Raw genomic sequence first — 24,502 nt, 5'->3', positions numbered from 1 at the left:
AGTAATAGAAATGTCAATAAATACATACATACATACAAAACTGCTTCCCAACTCTCACTGCCTCTTTCCCAGTGACTTTTTAAAAATATAACAGGCATGTGTTCTTAGAAATACAATACACAGCCCCCAAATCAATTCTCATTAAGAAATTGCTTCAGATTATTATGAATGCTAGACTCCAATAAACTAATCTAAAAGTAGCTCTGAAGGGCAGCATTGAGAAGTAAAATATTAAAATGTTGTAAGGACAATTCGTAGACATATTAAAAAGTAGCAATTCACTTCAGAATAAAATCAAACCTTCATTGAAGTGTTAGAAACAGATGTTTCTATCTGAAATGTCCCTGCATGTGTGACTGAATTGTTATAACTATTTTTGGAATACCATTAAATCATCTGATAGGAAAGTTATTAGGCGTTACTTATTATAGATACTACAGGTCAGGACATACATAATTTTGACTTTTAAAGGCACACAGTAAAAGTTAATAAATGCATACAGTTATTAATAAATTAATAAATGTTTATTTAATGTTAATAAATTTCCTTCTGTGCCTCCTCATCTTAGAACATCTAAAAGGATTATTGTTTGCCATGAATCAAATGACAACTTGCACACCGGGAACTTACTGTACTACAGGCAGAGCCTCAACAGCACGTCCTGCTTCAACTCTGCTTTTAAAGTCCCACAGAAACATGAATCCGGCAAGAGCAGCTTTTCTTGCCAAGTTCATCCTGCCTGTGGGAAGAATTCAAGACCACCTGCTTCTTTGCTTTTCGGGGGAGATGGGTGGTGACAGAAATTTGGGGGGGGAAATATAAATATAAATAAATGTTGTCTCCCCAAACACTGTTCCGCCATGCTGTCTTCTCCAAGCATGCTGTCTTCCCCAAACACTGCTTTCCTCCATATTGTCCTCCTCTCCTTGAGCAAGGTAAAAGTTACAAAATAGAATGGGTTCATACAAAGAGGATGCAAGAGATTAAAATGTGGAGTCCTTAGTGCTCTCTGAGCCTTGCTGTTTTCTTGCAGACGTTTCATTGCCAGACTAGGCAACATCTTCAGTGTGAAGAGGGAGTGGGCCTTGCTCTCAGTTTATATACTGTGGCTTGCCCTGCTTGTGTTGGTGGGGGTGTTGTTCTCTCCTTGGGAGTTCCTTGATTGGGCTGTTGTTTGCTGCTTGGTTGATTGACTGAGTGGGTAGTTCCTTGATTAGGGTGTATTGTGCTGTTTGATGGTTCATCTAGTGTTAAATGTGACAGGAAACCCCAACTGTTTAGACAAAAGATTCCCTTCAGACTTAATCAGAGAGCTTGTAAGACAAAAGGTCACTCCTTCACAAATTAGCAGAGCCCATTCAGGTAGGCTTTCTTCTCCAGCCAAACCGATCTCCATAATCAAATAACAAAAGATTCCTTCCAAGGTGAACATTCCAGGCTAGTAGACAAAGCCACAGCCCAGCAATGAACCTAAGACTATCTAAGAACAGGAACCCACAAACAGCAGGGAGCCTGACCACAGAGCGCCTCCTCTGTGAACTCCAGTGAACTGCACTTTCCTGGAATTCCTAGAGAGCCCCCCACCACCAAGAAACCGGCTAAGTGCACCTTCTCAGAAGTTCCTAGAGGGCAGAAACACTTTTACATAACAATAGCCAAGCCCTCCCATATAAAGAGCTTGTGGGAAGAACACAAGTGTGGCCACCTCCAACCAGCAGATTCTGTATCATGCTCTTGGGAAATAAAATTATTTATGTTCAAGCAATCGCCTAAGAACTTTCATTCCCTGCTCGGAACGGACCTGGTAAGATTTCCTTCCAACAGCATAACAACCCCTTTTAGCCTTCTGGAAGGCCATGAAGACTTGGCTCTTCCCCCCAAGCACTGGGCTCTAATGGGGGTTGAGCAGGAGGTTGATAGCTGGTTGGTCTGGCACCAGGGTTCTGCTTTTATTCTCTCTTTATTGGTTGTTATGAGCTGCCTAGAATCACTATATGGGATAGGCAGCCATATAAGTTCTTTAAATACTATAAACCAAACAAATAAATAAATACAAAGAAAAGGCCCCCCCCCCAGCCTATCATATTTAAATTTCTTATACTCTCCTTGGAAGTTCGTGAAACTGGCACCATCCTCCCCAGCCCACAGCTGTTAGTTAACCATGTTAGCAGCCAATTTGCTGCTTAAGAAAAAAAAAAACCCACAAAATAAAATGGTATTAACCATCACCAATCTACCTACAAAAGCCCACTGGACCGGGAGCAGAATTTTACAGGGTAAGTGAGACTTGTCTGGTGATAACAACAGAGATGGTGCTCTACTTCAGGAGTCCCCTAGGCAGGTGATGTGGTATATACACAACTGAAGAGAACATGGTCTGGGAGGTTCAGAAAAACTGTTGGGTGGTCCCTCCACCATCTCCTATTTCCTGCTGCCTGAGCCCAAAGGGTGGATTGGCTCAGCGTATACTCCAGACATCTGAGAGACAGGTAGTCCTTGCTTAATGACCACAATTGGGACTGGCATTTCAGTTGCTAAGTGAAGCAGTCATTAAGTGAATCCAACCCAATTTCATGACCTTTTTTGACACAGTCATTAAGCAAATCACCACAGGCGTTAAAGAAACCATGTGGTTGTTAAGTGAACCACATGGTCCCCCATTGATTTTGCTTGCCAGAAGCTGGCCGGGAAGGTTGAAAATGGTGATCATGTGACCATGGGACACTGCAACGGTCATAAATGTGAACAGGTCACCAAATGCCCAAATTGTGAACATGTGACAGCAGGGATGCTGCAACGGTCGTAAGTGTGAACATTGGTCGTAAGTCAGTTTTTTCAGCACTGTCTTAAGTCCAAACCATCATTAAATGAATGGTTGTTAAGTGAGGACTACGTGTACCTCCTATGGTGAGCGTGGAATCCTTGCCTGTACAGTAAGCATCAAGGGAACAGAAGCAGAGTGAAGGAGAAAGGAAGAATAGAGGCAAAAGTTCTGATAGATAGGGGGTCACAAAAAGGGAGGTTTAGGGAGCAGACAGAAGGAAGCAAGTGCTCTGGAGCTGTTTCTCATCCATAGCCACTTTAAGAGGTGTGGACTTCAATTCCCAGCATCCTGGTTGGGGAATTCTGGGAGTTGAAGCCCACACCTCTTAAAGCTGCTACGGAAGAGAAACACTACTGTAAAGATAGAAAAGGCGGGGAGAACAAGATGAGTCAGCATGTGTTTGTGCAGAATGAAGAGAATATATGATATGATGGGAGAAAAGGAGAGGAAGGAGGGGTCCAAAGAAAGCTAAAGGAACTCAGAGCAGATGAATTCAGATACACTTGAATCCTCTGAATGTTAAGGGGTGTTTAGTACAATACAGCTAACTATAATTCCTGTAGTAAAAGGTTTTGTGAGGGACACTGCCAAAAGTGTAAGACTGCATGGAAGTAGTGATTCTGCTACGATGCCGGTGACTCATACAAATAGAATGACTCACTTGACATAATGCCACTTTAAAAATATGAACTGGCCTATGTAACACATATTGTTACAGTATGCTCATACAACAAAACACTGTTGTTAAATTGATCCAAAGTATAAACTGGATATACACAGAAACTGCAAATCGTATAAAATGCAGCCCTGAAAACCACGAGGCTTGAATCGGCACTTTAATACAATCTTACGCCTATTTAACACCCAATTTAAAACATGCACGGAGGACGCCCCTGCGTATGTGCAACGGTCCAAAGTCCGAGGTCCGAAGTGCCTCGGAGTAAGTTCTGCGGGATTCCGCGAGCGTTTTCCTGCAGAACCAGTGCGAACATGGAATCCCGCGCAGCCGGGCGGCCCATGAAATGCAACCGGACTTCCTTTCGAGGTATCGGGCGGCACGAAGCCCACAAGAAGCAAACCGAACCTTGGAAACTGGGAGGGGACGGCGGCGTCGCAACTGGGTTTCCCGGCTCAAGCGGGTCCTGCTCTTCCGCGCCCCCTGCAGCCGAGACTCGGCGCGGCCCGCCGTCCCTTCCCTGTACTCAACTCGCTCGTTAAGAAAAGAGCTACTGACCTGGCATCATGGCGGCAAGGCGAGCCGGCCTGGCGAGGCAGGAAGCGTCTTTGTCCTACGGCTGGCGAGCCCTCCCTTGCGCGCTGTGGCGGGCGCGTCCCGCTCTTTCCGAGAGGCAGGAGGCCCTCCAGCTGCGCGGCTCTGATTACAGGCCGGCGTCGTCCCCGCGGCTTTCCTGCAGGCCTGCTAAAAGCGCCGGAGAAGGAAGTGGGATAGGAGCCGCCGCCCGGTCAGCAGGAGCGACGGCAATACGTTTCTCTCCTCCCCGCCTGTCCCCCAAAGATTTGGCCAAGTGATTGGAAAAGCGGAGTCGAAACTCTTGCATTTCGCCACGCGGCTGGCTCTGAAGCGCCGCCGCCGCCTTCAGAGAGAAGCAGGGCTCCTTGGCCTGGCCTCCCTAGCCACAGCATCGCAAGGTCTCTGAGGGAGGCAGAGCAGAATGGAAATGGCAGGAGATCAAGATGACTCTCTGCCCTGTGTTCAGTGGGGCAGCTGTGGTTGGATCCGGGGGTCAGTTTTAGAGCCCACCTTTCAGGAAGCCCCCCCCCCGACCCGTCCACCCAGTAAGAAGCCCAGAGAAAGGCAGAGATGGACACCACTCACAGGGGCATCCTTTCCTCTGACTTTGAAGCCTAGTAGATAATCAGGGAGGGGATGGCTGAACATGGACACAGGCTAAAATAGCCCGTTCTACTTGTTTTTTACTTTTAAAATACCCTATTCTTCCAATGACAAAAATGGACCATATTTCCAAGAAATAGCCAAGCCGTCAAAAGGGGACCTCATTTGGCCATTAACCTCAGGATGCAAAAGGATGCGGTAGCGTTATTGCTTCTATTCGATCAACAATGAAGGAATGTGGAATGTGTGCGTGGATTAAAGCAGGCACAACTTTCCACATCATATCAAGCTCTGTTTTCAGACATGGCATTTAACTACCTGTTGTAATTAAAATCTATCAGAATGGTGTATACAGATCACATTGCCTGAAGCTCTCAGATACATGTTACTGTAGGCCATGCTCCCATATATGAGATTTTATATGACTTCTACCCCCGCCCATCCCTTGGGGGAGGGGAAATGTCTCTATTTCTACACAGTGTAAAGCCTGTATAGTTTTCATTGTCAATATAACTTTTGTAATTAAGATTCCACAAAGGGTTTATTCTTTTTTCTTGAAATAATAATAATAATAATAATAATAATAAATGATCAAAAAAGATACTGCAAGGACTATCTTTGGGAAAGTGGAAGCTGATATATGCAAATTCTTCCCAAACTCTGTGCCCATAATGGAAAAATAAAAAAGCAATTGCCTCACAATTTAGATCTCACAAAATATATGATTTTCATCGCAAGAGAACTAGGAACAAGCTTCTGCAAATGCAGAAGAAACAAAGTCAAGTCTCTCGTTACAGAAACATCAAGTCCATTTATGGCCTCTGGGTAAACTGGATCTGCACACAAAACCAGCAACTGCTCTTAAGCCTTTTTCAAATGTTACAATGAATTTTCAGGAAAGGAACAGAGGTGCACATAGAATGACCCACAGTATGTGCACAGAACATAAAAAGGTGCCCTATACTAGTCAGACCATTCTGCCTTTTGCTGACTGGGAAGCATTTATCCAAGTCCAAGGATATGCCAAAGACTGAATTGGGAACCCCTAAATTGGTCTGGATGAATTTAATGGGGCGTCCATGTGCATAGGATTGGACTGAACTCTACCACTGAGCTATGCCCATAGGTTGGAATGATACAGATGTTGCTCTGCATGTGGAAGTTGGGAGCTATTGAGTCTGATCAAACAAAGAACCTCTAACTGCAATTGTATGAATTCTCACCTGGGAGTAATTCTGCTTAAACTCAACAGGGCTAATGCTGAATTAACACAAACATTCTGTTAGTGTTGATGCTTTAATTTTGACCAACATGTAATGAAGCAAACAACGGTAAAGGAATCAAGAATGAAGAGCACTCTTACTAAAGGTCTCCTAAATGAGGGGGGTGATGATGCCTGAAATGGAAGATTTCTGGGCAGATTACAACATTACTTAACTGAATGTTTACAAAGAGGGAAAAAGAACTATACATTGCAGTGAATAGCACAGCAAAAACAGTCAATATTCTGGTGTTGAGCAGGCATACAAAATACAATACTGTAGAAATGTGTGGGAAAAAATGAAAGTCTGAGTAAAAAACATTAACACAAGTGTCAGGCATGCCTCAGTGTGAGTGGGGGGTGGGGTGCATTCTATAAACAAAGACCACCTATGTTGCAGTCACCCCCCTCATTTCTCTTGTGAGAAGTACTGGAAATGGGCCTCTGAAGACAAGTCTGGCCCCAAGCTATTCAAATAAATAGGAAAACATAGGGATCTAAATTTGGACAATATAGCACATTTAAAACTGGTTTATAACAACTTTCTCCCAGTCTTATTCCTTTCCTTTTCCCTCCAAACTCTCCAATTTACCAACGATCATAAAAACCTTTGCCTGAAGATACAGAGAAGATTAAAGTGGGTCAGGCTTGTGTTTGCAAACCTGGCCCATTCATCCAAATTGAATGTGTATAGATTATTTCCTGACATGAAATAATGTTTCTTTCCTACCAGAGCAATCCCATAGAATTCAGTGGAAGTCTTTTAAAACAAAACCCTTTTGCAGAGTTTGGCCTTGGGTTCGATTTCTTGATCACACTAGAATACAATTGAATTGTGAAAATTAAGAGCCGGATAACAACCAGAACATTGACTGACTAAGCAGTATGGCTGCTTCATTAAATCAGTCCCTTCCAGTGACATCACAGCATTAACTAATAGTTTTCTTTGTCTCTTCAGATGGTTAGGAGGCTGAGTTATGGCTCCCAACTTCTCAGATGTAAGTATTTCAATTTCTTTGCTTTTCTGTGGACTAGCATCTTCCATTCTAGAGAAACTGCCTCTCTTTCAGTCTTGGATATATTTGTTAACATGCAGAAGAGGTTTCTACAACCTGGGGTCCTCTAGAAGAAATGTCCAAGTTCCAGAATTTCCAGTCAAAGTGTAACTGAGTAACGATTCAGGAGTTTGTTCTCTACTTCTCACCTTAGATTAGCTGACTGTAAGCTAATGTAAACAGTGCCAAATTTAGAACTGCGGACAGAGCTGACTGGAATTTACAACTCAAGTGTCAGTTGGAAATCAAGGCAAGGTATGGTCCAGCCAAAGCTCTGAGAAGAAATGGCTCTCTGATTCAGTATTCCACAAATCAGCATGATAGGACCTTAATGTTCTTAATGTCACTGATGTGTTAGCAAAGATGAAGAGAAGCGTTGTGATTCATCTGTTGATGGCTCTGTGCAGTGCTTTGCTTGGGGAAGTGGCTAATACACCTGGTGCTACGGGCAACTCTCCCAGTCACTAGGAAGTACTGAAAATTATTGTAAGAGCTAGCATGGAGTTGGCAAACTAATCACATGATTCCAAGTTCTGGTAAACAAACCTATGATAAGGCTGTTAGTTTGGAATCACAGGTATGACTTAGCAATATCTGAAGGAGCTTTAATAGCCAAGGTTATAAAAAAAGGCTTCTAACTGTTGTCTATATACGGTATGCTGCTTTTGAAAAGCCCTCACACTTAACCTTCACAAATATTAGTACTAGTGATAGTGGAAACATACCTTTCCCCCTTGAACTCTTGTTTTCTGTTCTAAACCGGGCAGGAAGAGGCACCATTCAAAAGAATTCTTCCTTCTGCCCCTACCCCACCCCTGCCCTTTACAGGTCACAGTACACTTCTGAGGATATGCCTAGTTTTGATTGGCAGATCTAAAACTTAGCAGTCAAGCATATTGTTTCAGTACATGTAATTGTTTACATAATAAACTGCTACATTGACCCACCCAGAAATAATATCAGCAATATTTCCCACTGAAGAATAAATTCAGTCAAAATAAGATGACTTTCAGTTGCTAATGCTGAAAAACTGTACAGCTTTTTCCACTAATATTCTTGCAGTTCAATGGATTTTTTTGGTTAAAGATTGTAAATAGGAAGAATGAAATATCCCAGCGAAAACATGCAGAATAGATCCACAAAAAAAAAAAAGGAATTTGAGATTAACCAGCCTACAGACACTCCCGTTTTCCGTAAAGCTGGCCACATCTTCTCCTGTCCCTTGGGCAAAGCTTTCGTTGCCCTTAAAAAACAAGAACGCAATTCTCTCAGCAGCCCGGTTGGCCAGGGCATCCTTAGGGGGGAAAATATCTACCACTTACATTTTCTGAAGATCATTGTCCATGGGTTTGACAGTGTTTCCTGCTATTACTGAAAGAAACCCATTAAATCTGGCAAGCTGAAAAATTATCCCCTTCAATTGCTGTCAGCAACGGAAGTTTAATGACGAGTTTATGGAAAACCGAAAGTAAAATCCAAGTGCTACCTTATTAAAGCTTTGGCCACCAGGGGTCTTCTTTTCGCCTTGAAAAAATATGTTGCTCTGTTCACTTGAGAAGGAAAAGGTCAGTGTGACCCAATGATATTTCTTTGTCCTTTGGTTTCATGCAGGTTTTAAAAACCTAAGTGTAATTATTTCTACTGAACTTCTATTGGAGGTTGTCCAGCCTGACTGAATACTGTGTTTGTTCCCTCATCGTAGAATAAATGCTTAAAATGAGATTAACTGAAGGTTTACTGGCATACTATTAACAAAACAGTGATATATCTGTGGCAAACCTATTCTTTCCTGGAATTATGTTTTAAAAGATGCTGATATACAGTATATTAATTTTTGAAAGTAATCTTTCTATGGTACAATTCTTTCCATTTAAGGGAGATCTGTAATGTTTGATTAGTCAGTTATATTACCAAGTTAAAATCACTTAATCAACTAAAAAAGGAGTTGCAGTAAATAATTGAGCTGCTATACTTATTTTGAAAAATCCAAATTACAGATTAAGATACTGAAATAGAAATAGGAGAAACATGCCCACTATGATACACTTGGGCATCATTTCAAAATAAACACTGTATCCAATCCAACAATCCTAAAACTTGTACTTCTGTTTTTGCTCTGTGTGTTCAGTGAATTCTTATTAGTGGCCTAGGAGGTATGGTGCAGGTTGACCATCTAAAGCTTGGGTTTGCAATAACCACCATCTTCAGAGCTTTACTATGTAATGCATTGTTTTGCTTTGGTCCTAAAATTGTCCAGGTAAACCTGATATAAATAGGAAGCTCCTAATAATTTCCCATCTGCTCATTATATTGTTATATCATGCAAACAGGATACGCCCATTGGAACAGGTTCAGTAGAAGCTGGGGAAGTAGAACTATTGATAATGCACACAACTTTGTTATTGACTATTGTTACCTAGTTAGTGTTCAGAGGTAGAAGGTTCTTTGGAAGAACCATATGGCTAGAGCTGCATGCCATTTTGCACCTTAAAGAAATCTACAGGATAGCCTGCTCCAATTCATTAACTGATAAAAATGGGAACAGGGTAATTTTCTAAATGTGTTAGTTTATATGTTTGCTGCGTTCGCTCAATTCCTTTCATCTTTCTCATGCATTTTTTAAATGATACATAATTTCTTACATGAGCAATAATCAAAGCTCCAGGGATATCATTATCATTAGCAAAGGATATTTACAGGAGAAACAGAACACAATCATCACCAAATTCTCTGAGTGCAATTTCTTTATAAAGCCATAACCTTGTAGTTTGCAGAACCAAATTGCTTAAATAAATCATAGTGTTTTAATAATGTTCCTTCTGTAAATCTACTGCTTTCCCAAGGCTGTGGATGTTTGTGTTGTTTCTTATTATTGCTGTTATTATTTCTATTTTGGATTTTTCTAAAAAAAATTTTAAGAGGAATATGCACTATTACTTATTTTTGTGCATTTCTGCCTCTGGTGGAGATAGAGACACTCCTCTGCTGGAAAATGTTCTCTTTCCTGTCAGTTGCTCTTTCTGGAACCACCTGCTGAACAACAAAATGAAGCACCAAAAGCCACTTCCTCCAGACTTATCTGTCTTTGCTCTATTTCCATTTTATGCATGCTGGCCTCTTCCTGTTTTCTCTGCTATATGTAAAAGATGCATGTAGTAGCAGCTAGGCAACAAGGAGTTTCAAGGTTCAAATCTTCTTGCAGAAATGGAAATCCTGCTGTATTGTAGTCTTTCTTCATCTTTACCATTGTAGTGGTCGAGGTACCAGGCTAGAAACCAGAAGACCATGAGTTCTAGTCCCTCCTTAGGTATAGACAGCTGGATGACCTTGGGCCAGTCACTTTCTGTCAGCCCTAGGAAGCAGGCAAGGGCAAACCAATTCTGAAATCTTGCCAAGAAAACTGCAGGAACTTGTCCAAGGAGTTGCCAGGAGTCAACCCTGACTTGAAGGCACAACATCTGTAAGATGGTTATAATAATTCAGATCCACCTTACACACATCCTGCTAATATGATTGAGGTAAGGTTTGTGGGCTGCTTTAAATTGTATAAACAACAATATGCATTCTCTGTTTCAGGGGTTTTCATGGAACCTATTAATACATTTAGGGGGGAAAAATTCCCAGAACTCCTGATCAAGAGGCAAAAATCTAGTGCTACAACACTAATGGTGTTCAAATGAACTTCCTCATTTTTGATTTTGTCCTTAGACTCTCATGAAACTCATCAAGTTCTTGCAGAAACTTAGGGTTCCATGGAACAGAGTTTGAAAATCCTATTCCATATGACATTGAGACTTTGGACACACTTCTACTAGAATCTTTGGCCCAGAGCTTTTGTGAGGATTAGTGAAGCCCCCTTGGATTGTGTGGATTTGTCTGTTCTTTCCTATTCATTTTTTTGGTCATCCTTGCCATATTTTATTTTTGTCTATTACTGCATTGTTTCTTGTTTTTATTGGTGAACCACCAAGTTGTTGGGATTCATTCTCACTGAATATTTTCAAGAATCAGAGCTTGATTTTTCAAGCTTGTTATTCTCTGACAATCCTCATTCTTATACCTATAAGAACAAACCAGCCCCTCTATTAAGATAATCACTAGAAGCTCTGCTTCAAAGGATAATTGCCTGGCTATTAAAAATAAGTCATTTTTTCTTATTCACATAACCTCATTTTATCCCTTGTAGGTACCCTGTGAATTCTTTTTTTATTAAAACCATCAGTGGGTAATTTCAGTTTCAATTGATGTGATATGGTAGCTTTTTCACTTATTTATTTAGAAATTAGTATCAGGTTGTTGCAGCAGAAGTTAGATTTTTGTTTTCAAAAAGGGTTTATTTTATTTTTACATGAGCTGCGGTGACATTCACTAAATGGAAAGGTAGGATCTAAGTTCTCCTAACAAATAGTCAACCATAAGGACACCTAGTAAAGAACCTGAAATGGAAGATTGTAAGACAATCAAGACACTGAAGCAACAGGTTTGTTTGATAGATTTCTCATTTAAAATATATATATATATATTTATTTTAATGCCTGTATTGTGCAAAAATACATTTTCTTTTTGATATGTCTATAAAAAGAGAAGGTAAAATAAATGTGTTTTGTGTTTATCGTCACTATCAGGATTTTCACATGCAGAAAAGGTACAAACTGTTAAGAGCCAATACTGAAGCACATATTACAACAATATACAATTTCTTTCTTGATGTGATCCCTTTTTTGTTTTCTTAAGCAAAGTGTAGAAATGATAGCTTGATGTTAAATCGTAGGTGTGCACACACATCAAAAAATAATTCCAAAGTGCTTCGGAACAGAGCACAGCATCTCTATCCTGTTCATTAAAGCAGCAGCACCTTTTACAGAATATCTGGACAAAGCTGGATATCTGGACAAAGCTGAGCTTCTTTAATGAACAGGATGTACTATGCTTGTACAAATCCAAGGCATTTCTTCCCAATCATTTTTGAAGCATGCACTGCCCTAGTAAATATCAAAATGTGTTATTTTTTTTTAGTGAAACTGGATTTAGTTTTCCAAATTTTTGGAGATTTGCTAAATTATAGCTATAGTCAGACATTTACTGGAATAGATACATGAGGGATAGTCTAGATGTTTATTTTTATGTTGTTTTTAAGGCACATTCAGTAAGTATGTGTATTCACAATTTGCTTTGGTCAGGACAACTTTAACAGTTGAGATTGTTTATCCAGGTAAGTGAGTATGCAGTTTTCCAAGGATATCCTTGTCATGCCCATAGACTTCTACAGCATGTATTGTATGGATGCTATGTATGCCAACATTATGTCCAAGGACCAACTGTTTACCAAGTACATTACTGGTTTTAGCTGATTTATTTTGTAAGTCATGTTCTCCAGAACAGCTTGTTTCTGCCATGTCTCTAGTCCAGTCTTCTTTGAAGCTAAAAAACAAAGAAAAGGCGTTCTTTTTATTTATGTAGAAAAACTAGCTTCGACTTAATTTAGCTACTGCAATTTTGCCAGGCACCTGATATGGTATAGGTAAGAATGTAAAATGCATAATTAATACTTTTATAATTTGAATATACAATTAATTTAGAACCATCCTAAATCCTAGATGTATACTGTTTGATAAAATTTAGAAAAATACAAGAATTATAGGTATGTACATGTAAGTGTACTTAAAATCATCAATTTTATTCCCTGAAATGACATAAAGCCAAGATATGCTTGACAATTTTAAAATATTAGTCAGTTTAGTAATGAAGCATGCTTTGATTTGTGCCAATGAAGATTTTTCTAGGGAAAGCGATTATATATATAATAAGCTTGTTAACTGTATCTCTGGGCGAAACTAGAAGACATAATTATTCATTTTTTCATTGAGATAATTTGGGTCTTGGAAATGGTGAGGAAACATTTCACTGCTGAATAAACAAGGGAGGCAAATGCTCTGCTATATCTGTCGGAGGAAATTCTAGGAAGTTTGGAAAGTGTTCGCATGGATCACCAAAACTGAACAGTTCATGTTAATCAACACTTGTGTCCCTGGGGAGAACTACAGGTAGTCCTCGACTTACATCCATTCATTCAGCAACTGTTCAAAATTATAGCAGTGCTGAAAAAAATGGACATATGACCAGTCTCTGAAGTTCCAGCCATCACAACACCCCTGTGGTCACATGATTGCAATCCAGGTGCTTGGGTGCCCATCTTGCCATTATGATATCTCAGGGAGCCGCATTCATGTGATCGCCATTTGCAACCTTCCCTGCTGGCTTCCCACAAGCAAAGTCAATGGAGAAGCCACCAGGGAAGGTCAGAAGTTGCTCCAGTAAGTCGCTCCTGCCTGCAGCACCCGCTCACCTGCGTGCAGCCTTCACTGGCCCTCCCAGGTCTCTCCCAACTCACATGCGGCCTACACTGGGCCTCCTGAGCCCTCCCCCAGCCTCCCTCAACTCACGAGTGGCCTGTGCTGGGCCTGCCAAGCACTCCCCCAATTCGCATGCAGCCTGCATTCCCCGATTCACCCAAGCCCTCCCCTTGACTCACGTACAGCCTGCGCCAGCACTCTCAGGGCCTCCCTCACCCCCCAGCGGCACCTCTCAACCCTCCTATGGCACCCTTGCATTCCTTACCTGGGATTCCCGCCACTTCCTGCTTAATGACCCGTGTGTCTTGGGCTACAATGGCAATTAGGACTGCTGTCGCTAAGTGATGCAGTCATGTGATATTGCACTTTACAACCACATTGCTTAGCGATGGCAATCCCAATCCCAATTCCTGTCATAACCCAAGGACCACCTGTACCACATGTACTATAACCAAGCATGTTCTTTAAAGATGTGTTCTCAACTGCACTGTACACCAGCTCTGCAGTCTTCACACTGATCTTTACTGGAAAGAAAATTTTGCATAATCCACATCTACATAGCCTTCCTTATGGCACTTTCTTCACTTGGATCATTTGGAATTCTATTAGCCTACTGTTTCTTACTTTTGCAATGGTCTTGGAGAGACTTGAAGCTAGAGCAATTACAGGAAATAATTCACTGAATACCACACTTTGTGCTTCTGGCTGGGGAATTCTGGGAGTTGAAGTCCACACACCTTAAAGTTGCCAAGTTTGAAAAACACTGCTCTAGAATGTTCTTTGAAGTTTTATGTCAAAAAGACAGTACTTTGGCCAATGTAAAACAAAAGAAATCATTGAAATAGTTACACCTTAGGCTTAAAACACAGCTAGACATTGAGTAAATGTCACTAAAATCCATACCTTAAAATCTCAATAAATTCCATTTGTCTAAAATCAACTTGTCTTAATTCAGTTTGATTTGTACAGCAATAAACCACAGCTGTGAACAGAATGGAGACTGGGAAAAAAATCAATTATCTCTAGGAGTGCTGTTAAAAAATCAATCACAAAGTTTTTAATGGTAACAATTATTGAAGCTTTGTCAATCTCACTTTTACAAAATTCCTAGGAAAGCTCCTGAACAAATGCTTCATTTCTATCACAATACTTATCGGTAATAATTTGATCAATTAAACATTGATCAAATTATTATTAAAGCCCACTATACTATGAGTGAGTCTTTCTGCTGCAGACCTAGGTAATTATTCTCACTAATGCTGCTGATTTTGGATGCAAATACTCATGACAGATGTTGAAGTATATTTACTATGTTAACTGGAATAAAAGACTTGTGGGATTAATTCTAATGGGAATATGAACATACAGCAAATTTCTGGAACATACATTTTTACGTAATATCTCAACTCACTTGGCTTTATTTGCATAATTATTTTTCTTAAATCTTAATTATTCTCTTGAAGATGGCAACTCAGACACAGATTGTGTGAGACTGGAAGAAACGACCCTGATGGTGGGACTTTGACAGAATTAGCAAAGTAACCATAATGTGGCCAATGTAACCTTATTAGAGAAATTGCTGCATGAATCAACAGTGTTGAGAAATGCAGCCAAACCTAATTCTTAGTCCAAAAACTTCAGAAGAAAGGGACAACAGAGACTGACCAGAAAAGGTAATGAAAATATGAAAGTGACACAGGATAAAAAGGAGATTCTCCTTGCAGAAGGTGGATGACAAGTTGGTGATCAACATCTTTTTCTATTTCTTGCCACACATATTTTGGTGGCAACCTAATTTTATATCCTGCACAGCAAAATTCTTTTCTTCTACCAAGACTACCAAGCTTAATCAGATTAATTATTCATTCTTAATTCACTTCGTTAGACTAAGGTCTGCTTAGTTCAATGATCAATTAGAAAAATTAAGGTGTGACTTTGGAATTAGTAAAAAAACTAAGCAAGTATTTTCTTGTCCTAACTCTGAAAATGCCCAGAATTAAAGGGTGGTATGAAACTGACTTTAAAAATTGGGGGAGGGGAGGCAGCAGCTGGGGTGGTGAATATTTTGGCTATGAAACTGACCAGAAAGATAAGAATTCACAGACTCCTTATCAGAAATAAAGCAGCCATCCACTTTCCTACTTTTAAAAAAATGTAAACAAATGAAAGAGAAAAACTTCCACTTCAAAATGTTAGGAGCAATATGGATGCACAAAGGCTTGAGAAAGTGAAGCAGCCAACACTGCCCACTCGATTATATCACATCCATTGTTTGGAAGGATACATTGAGATGCATTAGATCCTGTAATATGCCAACAATTGATTACATTTTCACTTTTTATTTAGCTTACAGCAAGCAAGGTCCTATCAGCCCAGTTTTTGGAAGCACCTATGAGGATTGTAAATTTGAAAGTACTCAATTGGCCCTATCATTTCAACACAGGAATTACTTTTTTGGTCTGTTATTACTTTTAAATTCTGCAATATTTTAGTTTATAGAGAGTGCAGTTCAGCAAGGTGTAGATGAGATGACAAAAGGGTGGGCATGTGCATAAATATGCATTCTCATTCCCACAAATGCATATAGATAACTCTATTTATATTCAGATCTCACTTGTAGGATCAGCAGAATGCTCTGATAGTTTGATTGGTGTCTTTAGCTTTGGTCTTAATTTGCATTGCTCTCTTTTTTTTAAATAAAAGGAAAAATAATAATAAGCACCAATGGCATTCAGAAAAATCCCCTTAATTCTCCTTTGTTATTATTGTTCTTTGCCAGAAGGGACAATAATGTTAATCGCACTAGCAATAAAAAGATGCCTGCACAGTTAAGGCATTATAAGTGTGTTCATATATTTCCTGACAGATGTTGAAAATGGCTTTGCTAAGAAATTTCTTCCAAAAGGGAGTGGGAGGAAATTTCTTGTTCCAAAATATACATTTTAGTGGCAGTAATAGATTCTTTATGAGAAAAATCATGCACAAGGAACACAATGTTTGCAACAGGATAATATTATATAAAGAAAACAGAATTACATTGGCTAAATATTGCTTGACTTTTTTGTCTTCACCAAAAGGAAATTACTTAGACTCAAATGAGTAACTGCACAACAACCTGAAAATCACTGATTTACAGTATCTTTTAATTCAAAATATTTTTATGCTACCCCACATCCAAAAAATCAAGAGGGTATACGATGTGTAATTAAAACAAGTCCTAATAAAGTAGCTCTCCATATTATATAGTCCTTCTGCTGCTGTTGTCTGTGTATCATTTCTGCTCATCTTAGACACAGATTTGCTATGTTACTTTCAATCCTGTCATATTCAATTCTGGTTGTACTTGAACCTGGAAGGATTTCCTTTTTTCATTCTCCTGGTCATCTGAAACCTACATTCCCCCACTGACAACTGGTATAATGCAAAAGCGTGAAGTAATTGTCCAGATGCTTCAGATTCTCTCTATTGTTTTTTTCTGCTTTTAAACTCCAGAAGTGTGCTGGAGTTGGGCAGCCTCTAACTCTTAATAAAAATAGTAATAGTAGTAGTAATAATAATGATGATAATAATAGCATGAACAAAGCACTGAAGGCATAGATGTGCCACGCTTCAATTGTGTGATTTATCTAAGTCTCCTATCCACTTACTCGGATACTAAGGTCATACAAACACAGGAAACGGCTTTATATTTGATCCATGCTACTGCTCCAACTAACCAAGCACTGTTAATACTTTCTAGTCTTCCAAACACATATTTTTGCCACTCTTCTGAGCTCTCTATGGCCTCAAGACTATTCCTATCCACAGGAACAGGTTCTGGAAGAATTTTTAGGTGGTCAAATGTCAGAAATCCCATTGTCCTACAATCTGATAAAGGAATACTAATAGAGGAACAAGAGAAAAGAAACAAGTAGCTATTTCACAGGAGTAAGATCAAGACTTAACATATACAGGAGCACAGAAAAAGGAAAGAGAGGAGAGAATCTTTTTATTATAAAATGGAGGGAAAACCAAAGTAGTATATCATATTGTATACCTTTCCTGTTAATGTTTTTGCTTAGAATTCCAACCACTAGAATACAATATGAGGACATGTTTCATCAAGGTTGTTTTTAATGTGTCCCTCCTTCCCTAAATATTAAAACCTTGAAGCCTATATAAAACAGGGATGGTCCCTCCAAACTAGTTCTGCAGCACCCAGATCATTTCTCAAGCATGCCACTGAAATTGGGTGACAAAACCAACAGTTTACAGCTCTGTGGTTTTTGTACTTTTTAGTCTCACCAAAGTACAAAATAAATGTGTCTTTTTCTTCTGAGTTTAACACCTATTTTCCACCTCAGTTTCCCAACACCCCATTGAAAAATGCAAAAAGGGGGTTGATATTTTCAGGCCTGGTTATTGCCCATATGGATTACAGAACCTGGAAAAAAAAGTACATGTTTAAAACGAAAAATGCCCATCTCCTATCTTAAAGGATCACCATAAAATAAACCTAGGCAGCCTCAACCAGATGCATCCAAATGCAGTTTATTGGTAGTGGGAGTCACGCCGAGGGGAAATGATGGGAGTTGGGCTGAAAAAATCTGGAGGTCCCCCGATTGGGGGCCGATAGATTAAATCTATAGATCCAATAAGGTCTGGCAGAGTCAGCCAGCTCCCAAGCCCATGAGAGAAGCAGCAGCTTACAGGTCCCTGTAGATGGGCCTTGCCCTCTAGATCAGCATTCTCCTTTAAGTCCACAAAAATCCCAGCCTCAGGAAAGCCTTGAACTCCTGGCTTTTTCAGCAGGCCTGGGGGCAGGCTGCTTTGTGACATCTGTTCTATATGTAGCATAATTAGTTAGCTGCAACATATTGCTGTTAGTTAGGTGCTATTGCCATTTTTCTTTTGTAGTTTTAAAACCTGTATTATTGTTGCTGTATGCCTTCTAGAATTGCCTGTAAGTTAAATAAATGAAAGGCTGAAGATGCAGAAAAAGAAGGAAGGACGAGAGGGAGGGAAAAATTGGGGACATTTGATGCCACAAGGTGTGGTAAGGAGTAGTAATTTAGATGTGTTTAAAAGGATCAGAAAAACCAGCAAAAATGTGTCAACATTTGCAATTCTATATGCTAATTCTGAAGCTACATTATGCTCAAAAGGACTGCTCAGCAGATAGTTATAGAATTTCTCTTAGTCATTAGGACACGATGAAGCTTTCAAATTTAGAGACAATAAACCGATTCCATTGGTGGGATGTGACAGCAGGAAAGAAAGACTGTTTTGGAAACTACCAACAGACTGTTGCAAGCACACGGCCTCACCATAGCACACAACCAGCTAAAACTCTTCAAAACATCCTAAGTAACCCAAAAGACCCAGTAGTCCAAGAAGGAAAAACAGGAGTCATCTACAACATACAGTGTAAGGACTGTAAGGGCCATACCTTCAACTGGGAAACGGTGAGCATCCTAAACCAAGCCAAATCCAAAAATGCCAGAGAATGCCTGGAAGCCTGGCACTCAGACCAAGCAGCCATCAACAGACACATAGAGGTAAACAACAGTTACATACCGTTCAACAGAGACAATAGAAAAGCCAAAATCAAGGAACTGTTAACTCAGGCAGTCAACAAAGCAGCAAACAGCCCAATCAAAGAACTCCCAAGGAGAGAACAACACCCCCACCAACACAAGCAGGGCCAGCCACGGTATATAAACTGAGAGCAAGGCCCACTCCCTCTTCACACTTAAGAGGTTGCCTAGTCTGGCAATGAAATGTCTGCAAGAAAACAACAAGCTACAGAGAGCACCAAGGACTGCTAGTCAGCATTTGCACCATAGATTGCTTCTTTTATTGTGTAAGCTCCCATAGACGACAACTCATTTTGTTTCAATTGAAATGAATTATTCAATTATTCTTTTCCTTCCCAATGGCAGTTTTCCTAGAGGCTCAATGTGCTTCTTTTCTTTAAATCCTCCACTTTCCCTCACTACCACCCCCAGCTAAAAAAACATCCTGATGTAACCTTTTAAAAACTCCCACGATATCTAATATCTCAGTCTTTCAGAGATAGCAACATCTAAAAATAACCTGCAAATACTTAAGTGGGAGTGCCCCAAATAGCAGCTCTACCAATTTTTATTTTTATTTTTTTTTTGCTGTTGGTATATAGCAGCTTTGCAACCAATCCTCAGAAGACAGTCTCTCATACTTAATGAAACCCAGTGGCTTTTTACAGTTCACCCAGCAATTAGATTAGCTAACTAGTGACATTTTCCTATTAGCATTTTAGCTAGATAAACTAGCAACAACCTTCTTTCTTCTTTCAACGAATTGTTTTAGCTGTTTTTTTTTAATGAGGCGATATGGAGATTTAGAAAAATGAAACATTTATTTTGAAAGTCCACATGCCAGAAATTCACATGTAGCTCACCTGCTATATAGTTTGGTGGATGTACCTACTGCATATGTTACGATGTTTCATAAATATAAGAAATTATCAGGGTGAGGATCCTACAGCCCTTGAGCCACAGGTGTTTCTTGATCTAACTTCAAAGTCCTCTTACAGGAGATCAGTTTAGATTTCTGATAAGATCTATCTCACCCTTCTCTGCCAACTGCTGTTTGGGGAGAAAAGGTTATCTAAATGAGAAAAGAAGTGTGTGCCAGGGAATGAGAATAGGTGTCCTCAACCCTTTTTGTCCAGGACCCAATCACTGCTTGCTTCAGTCCCACTGACCAACCATCTTTTCAGGAGCCCCAAGCAAAAAGGGAAGGTTGGAGACTATTTGACAGTTATCTAGGCCTGCTGGGTAGACCAATGGTTTCTTCAAGAGTGGATGCATCATCCCCTCCTACAAGGCCAACAATACCACCCCCACCCTCAATATGCATTCACAACCACCCTGGTTTAGCCCCCAGTGCCTCCCTGGAAGCTTTCACCACTCAATAAGAGCAAGGTCCAAACCACAAGTGGCTGAACATCAGTCCTTAAAATGGACATGCTCAAACTCATCCCAGATAATCCTGCAAGATGAAGATTCCATCAGACTATCTTCATCTTTGTCAATCCTGAAAAAAAAAGCCATTAACCAAGCCCAATATCCCCCCCCCCAGCAATTCCTTTTTTTATTCTCTTTGTTAGTGCCTGTCACTCTTCCTTGCACCCAGCTATTTCTCTGAAACTATTTCCTGAACTATCTTTTTGGTTCAGTCCCATCTTTAAAGTTGCTATTCCTGAACAGCAATTCAGGGAAGGAAGCACACTTCTGTCCTTTGTTTTGCTAGGTGTGCCATCCACCTCCCTAGGTAACTCCTTACTCCAGCAATGCAAGCCCATCCAGCCCAGCATTGCCAGGAAAGATGATTCTTGACTTCCTTCCCTCTTCTGTCCAGAAATGCTCACTTTCCTTTCCTCCCAGAAACATAATCTGTCTTTGTACTGCCTTTCCCTGAGCAAGTAATGATGCTCGCACAAACATGAGGGCATGTATGAATGCTGCCTCTTTACACTCTTTGCCTTCCTTGCTATGAACAAAGTTTTAACATCACATCTTTAAACCTCCTGCCCTTTTTACTATGGCAAGAGCCATTAAAGCTGCATTTCAAAAGCTACTGACTTATTTGCTTGGTGAGAAGATTCAGACTCTTTTGACCTTACATTGAACCCCTCACCCTTGGCACAAAGTCTTGTAGTGTGTTTAGTTTCTACTTTGATTTTTCTGCTTTTTCTGTCTATATAGCTGAACTCTGTGTGAGCTCCATTAGAGTCAATTGCTTCTCAAAATCCCCTGCTTTCTCCATCCTTCTCTGAACTCACTTTCTCTTTCTCTCTCTTTCTCTTTCTCTCTCCTTGAATTGAATGTACTACATTCTCTATAGCCTATTAACTACTTCAGATCTGTGAACATTTCATCACCAAACTAAGTAGCGCTAGTGAGTGGGGGGTTTGCTCCCTGTTTATACACAGCAGCTTCCAAGAATTCCCTAGTGTTTTTGGATTTGGCTTGGTTTAAGATGCTCACAGCTTCCCAGTTGAAAGTATGGTTGAGTCTGTCCATGTGTTGTGAGATTAAGGAGTTTTCATTGTGTCTTCTGACTGCTAGTTGGTGTTCGTGGATGTGCTCTGCTAGTCTTCTGCCTGTCTGTCCTACATAGTGGCTGTCACAGTCCTTACACTGTATGTTGTAGATGACTCCTGTTTTTTCTTCTTGGGCTACTGGGTCTTTTGGTTTACTTAAGATGCTCTGAAAGGCTTTGGTTGGTTTGTGTGGTACAGTGATGCTGTGTGGTTGTAATAGTCTGTTGGGAGTTTCCGAGAGGTTTCTGATGTATGGCAGAGTTATCCTTTTCATAGCTTGTGTTGGTTGTGCTCTAGTGGGTTGAGTGGTCAGGCACTTTTGGGGGTTAGGGTAAACCCCACACTAGTGCTGATGATGTTACCTAGCCAAGTAATGAAATGTCTGCAAGCAAACATCCAAGCTCAGAGAATACTAAGAACTCCAGAGTTCAACCCTGAGCTACATATATTCTCTTCTATTGGAACTTCAGATCCCTGTGTTAGCTTTTATGGTGCTGATTGAAATGAATGAATATTCAGTTATTAGCCTCCATTGTTTTTTTTTTTTTTTAATAAAGTGCATTGCTTCATTAATTATAATTTCATTCTTGGACTTCCAGAACACTTCTTCATTGCTGGCCTCCAGAGGCCCTTGTTTATTACACATTTTTGCCAAGATCTAAATATTCCTTAACATGCTGGCATCTAAATGTGGCCGAATCATGTAGTAACAGAAAAGGGACAGGTACCTGAGAAAACTTCAGCAAAGGATCGTTACCTTGTCGTGGTGCTGGAGCTTGAGCACCTCAATGATGCCATGAGCTAAACCGTGAAAGGCCACCCAAGACGGGAAGGTCATGACAGAGAGGTCAGACTAAATGCGATCCCTGGGGAAGGTAATGGCAACCCACCTCAGTATTCTTGCCGCGAAAACTAAATGGATCAGTACAACCAGAGATATGTCGGTATACCATCGGAAGATGAGACCCCCAGGTCGGAAGATGGTCAAAATGCTACTGGGGAGGAACAGAGGATGAGCTCAACTAGCCCCAGACGTGATGACGCAGCTAGCTCAAAGCCGAAAGGACGGCTAGCGGCCGACGGTGCTGGTGGTGAACGGCGAATCCGATGTTCTAAGGATCAACACACCATCGGAACCTGGAACGTAAGATCTATGAGCCAGGGCAAATTGGATGTGGTTATTGGTGAGATGTCAAGATTAAAGATAGACATTCTGGGCGTCAGTGAACTGAAATGGACTGGAATGGGCCACTTCACATCAAATGACCACCAGATCTACTACTGCGGACAAGAGGACCACAGAAGAAATGGAGTAGCCTTCATAATTAATAGTAAAGTGGCTAAAGCAGTGCTTGGATACAACCCAAAAAACGACAGAATGATCTCAATTCGAATTCAGGGCAAGCCATCTAACATCACAGTGATCCAAATATACGCCCCAACCACAAATGCTGAAGAAGCTGAAGTAGAGCAGTTCTATGAGGATCTGCAGCACCTACTGGACAACACGCCTAAAAGAGATGTTATTTTCATCACGGGAGACTGGAATGCTAAGGTGGGCAGTCAAATGACACCTCGAATTACAGGTAAGTATGGCCTGGGAGAACAAAACGAAGCAGGACACAGGCTGATAGAATTTTGCCAAGACAATTCACTCTGCATAACAAACACTCTCTTCCAACAACCTAAGAGACGGCTTTATACATGGACTTCACCAGATGGACAACACCGAAATCAGATTGATTACATCCTTTGCAGCCAAAGGTGGCGGACATCTGTACAGTCGGTAAAAACAAGGCCTGGAGCTGACTGTAGTTCAGATCACGAACTTCTTCTTGCACAATTTAGGATCAGACTAAAGAGATTAGGGAAGACCCACAGATCAGCTAGATATGAGCTCACTAATATTCCTAAGGAATATGCAGTGGAGGTGAAGAATCGATTTAAGGGACTGGACTTAGTAGATAGGGTCCCGGAAGAACTATGGACAGAAGTTGGCAGCATTGTTCAGGAGGCGGCAACAAAATACATCCCAAAGAAAGAGAAAACCAAGAAGGCAAAATGGCTGTCTGCTGAGACACTAGAAGTAGCCCAAGAAAGAAGGAAAGCAAAAGGCAACAGTGATAGGGGGAGATATGCCCAATTAAATGCAAAATTCCAGAGGTTAGCCAGAAGAGATAAGGAATTGTTTTTAAACAAGCAATGCGCGGAAGTGGAAGAAGACAATAGAATAGGAAGGACAAGAGACCTCTTCCAGAAAATTAGAAACATTGGAGGTAAATTCCAGGCAAAAATGGGTATGATCAAAAACAAAGATGGCAAGGACCTAACAGAAGAAGAAGAGATCAAGAAAAGGTGGCAAGAATATACAGAAAACCTGTATAGGAAGGATAACAATATCGGGGATAGCTTTGACAGTGTGGTCGGTGAGCTAGAGCCAGACATCCTGAAGAGTGAGGTTGAGTGGGCCTTAAGAAGCATTGCTAATAACAAGGCAACAGGAGACGACGGCATCCCAGCTGAACTGTTCAAAATCTTGCAAGATGATGCTGTCAAGGTAATGCATGCTATATGCCAGCAAATTTGGAAAACACAAGAATGGCCATCAGACTGGAAAAAATCAACTTATATCCCCATACCAAAAAAGGGAAACACGAAAGAATGTTCAAACTATCGAACAGTGGCACTCATTTCACATGCCAGTAAGGTAATGCTCAAGATCCTGCAGGGTAGACTTCAGCAGTTCATGGAGCGAGAATTGCCAGATGTACAAGCTGGGTTTAGAAAAGGCAGAGGAACTAGAGACCAAATTGCCAATATCCGCTGGATAATGGAAAAAGCCAGGGAGTTTCAGAAAAACATCTATTTCTGTTTTATTGACTATTCTAAAGCCTTTGACTGTGTGGACCATAACAAATTGTGGCAAGTTCTTAGTGGTATGGGGATACCAAGTCATCTTGTATGCCTCCTGAAGAATCTGTATAACGACCAAGTAGCAACAGTAAGAACAGACCACGGAACAACAGACTGGTTTAAGATTGGGAAAGGAGTACGGCAGGGCTGTATACTCTCACCCTACCTATTCAACT

General features: G+C 40.5%; 2 protein-coding genes across 5 annotated transcripts in view; both read right to left on the bottom strand.

The window, feature by feature from the left end:
* CARD19 (caspase recruitment domain family member 19) overlaps positions 1–8,457 on the bottom strand; it is a 39,861-nt gene extending 31,404 nt beyond the window's left edge. For 2 of the 3 annotated variants that reach the window (XM_063291791.1, XM_063291793.1), the window contains exon 1: positions 8,318–8,457. In XM_063291791.1, coding sequence (XP_063147861.1) covers positions 8,318–8,333 — 16 coding nt within the window. In that variant the 5' untranslated portion in view covers positions 8,334–8,457. Of the gene's footprint in view, positions 1–4,058; positions 4,244–8,317 lie in introns of those variants that run through there. The other variant, XM_063291792.1, reaches the window with a different exon arrangement.
* A 3,540-nt stretch (positions 8,458–11,997) lies between these two features.
* The window catches only part of SUSD3 (sushi domain containing 3), a 49,240-nt gene continuing 36,735 nt past the window's right edge, over positions 11,998–24,502 (bottom strand). The window contains exon 5 of one of the 2 annotated variants that reach the window (XM_063291788.1): positions 11,998–12,416. In XM_063291788.1, the coding sequence (XP_063147858.1) occupies positions 12,200–12,416 (217 nt within the window). In that variant the 3' untranslated portion in view covers positions 11,998–12,199. The remainder of the gene's footprint in view (positions 12,417–24,502) is intronic. The other variant, XM_063291789.1, reaches the window with a different exon arrangement.

This window comes from Candoia aspera, chromosome 2 (assembly GCF_035149785.1).
Source record: "Candoia aspera isolate rCanAsp1 chromosome 2, rCanAsp1.hap2, whole genome shotgun sequence".
NCBI lineage: Eukaryota > Metazoa > Chordata > Lepidosauria > Squamata > Boidae > Candoia > Candoia aspera.
The sequence above is the reverse complement of the archived record's forward strand: the minus strand, read 5'-3'. Positions and strand labels throughout refer to the sequence as shown.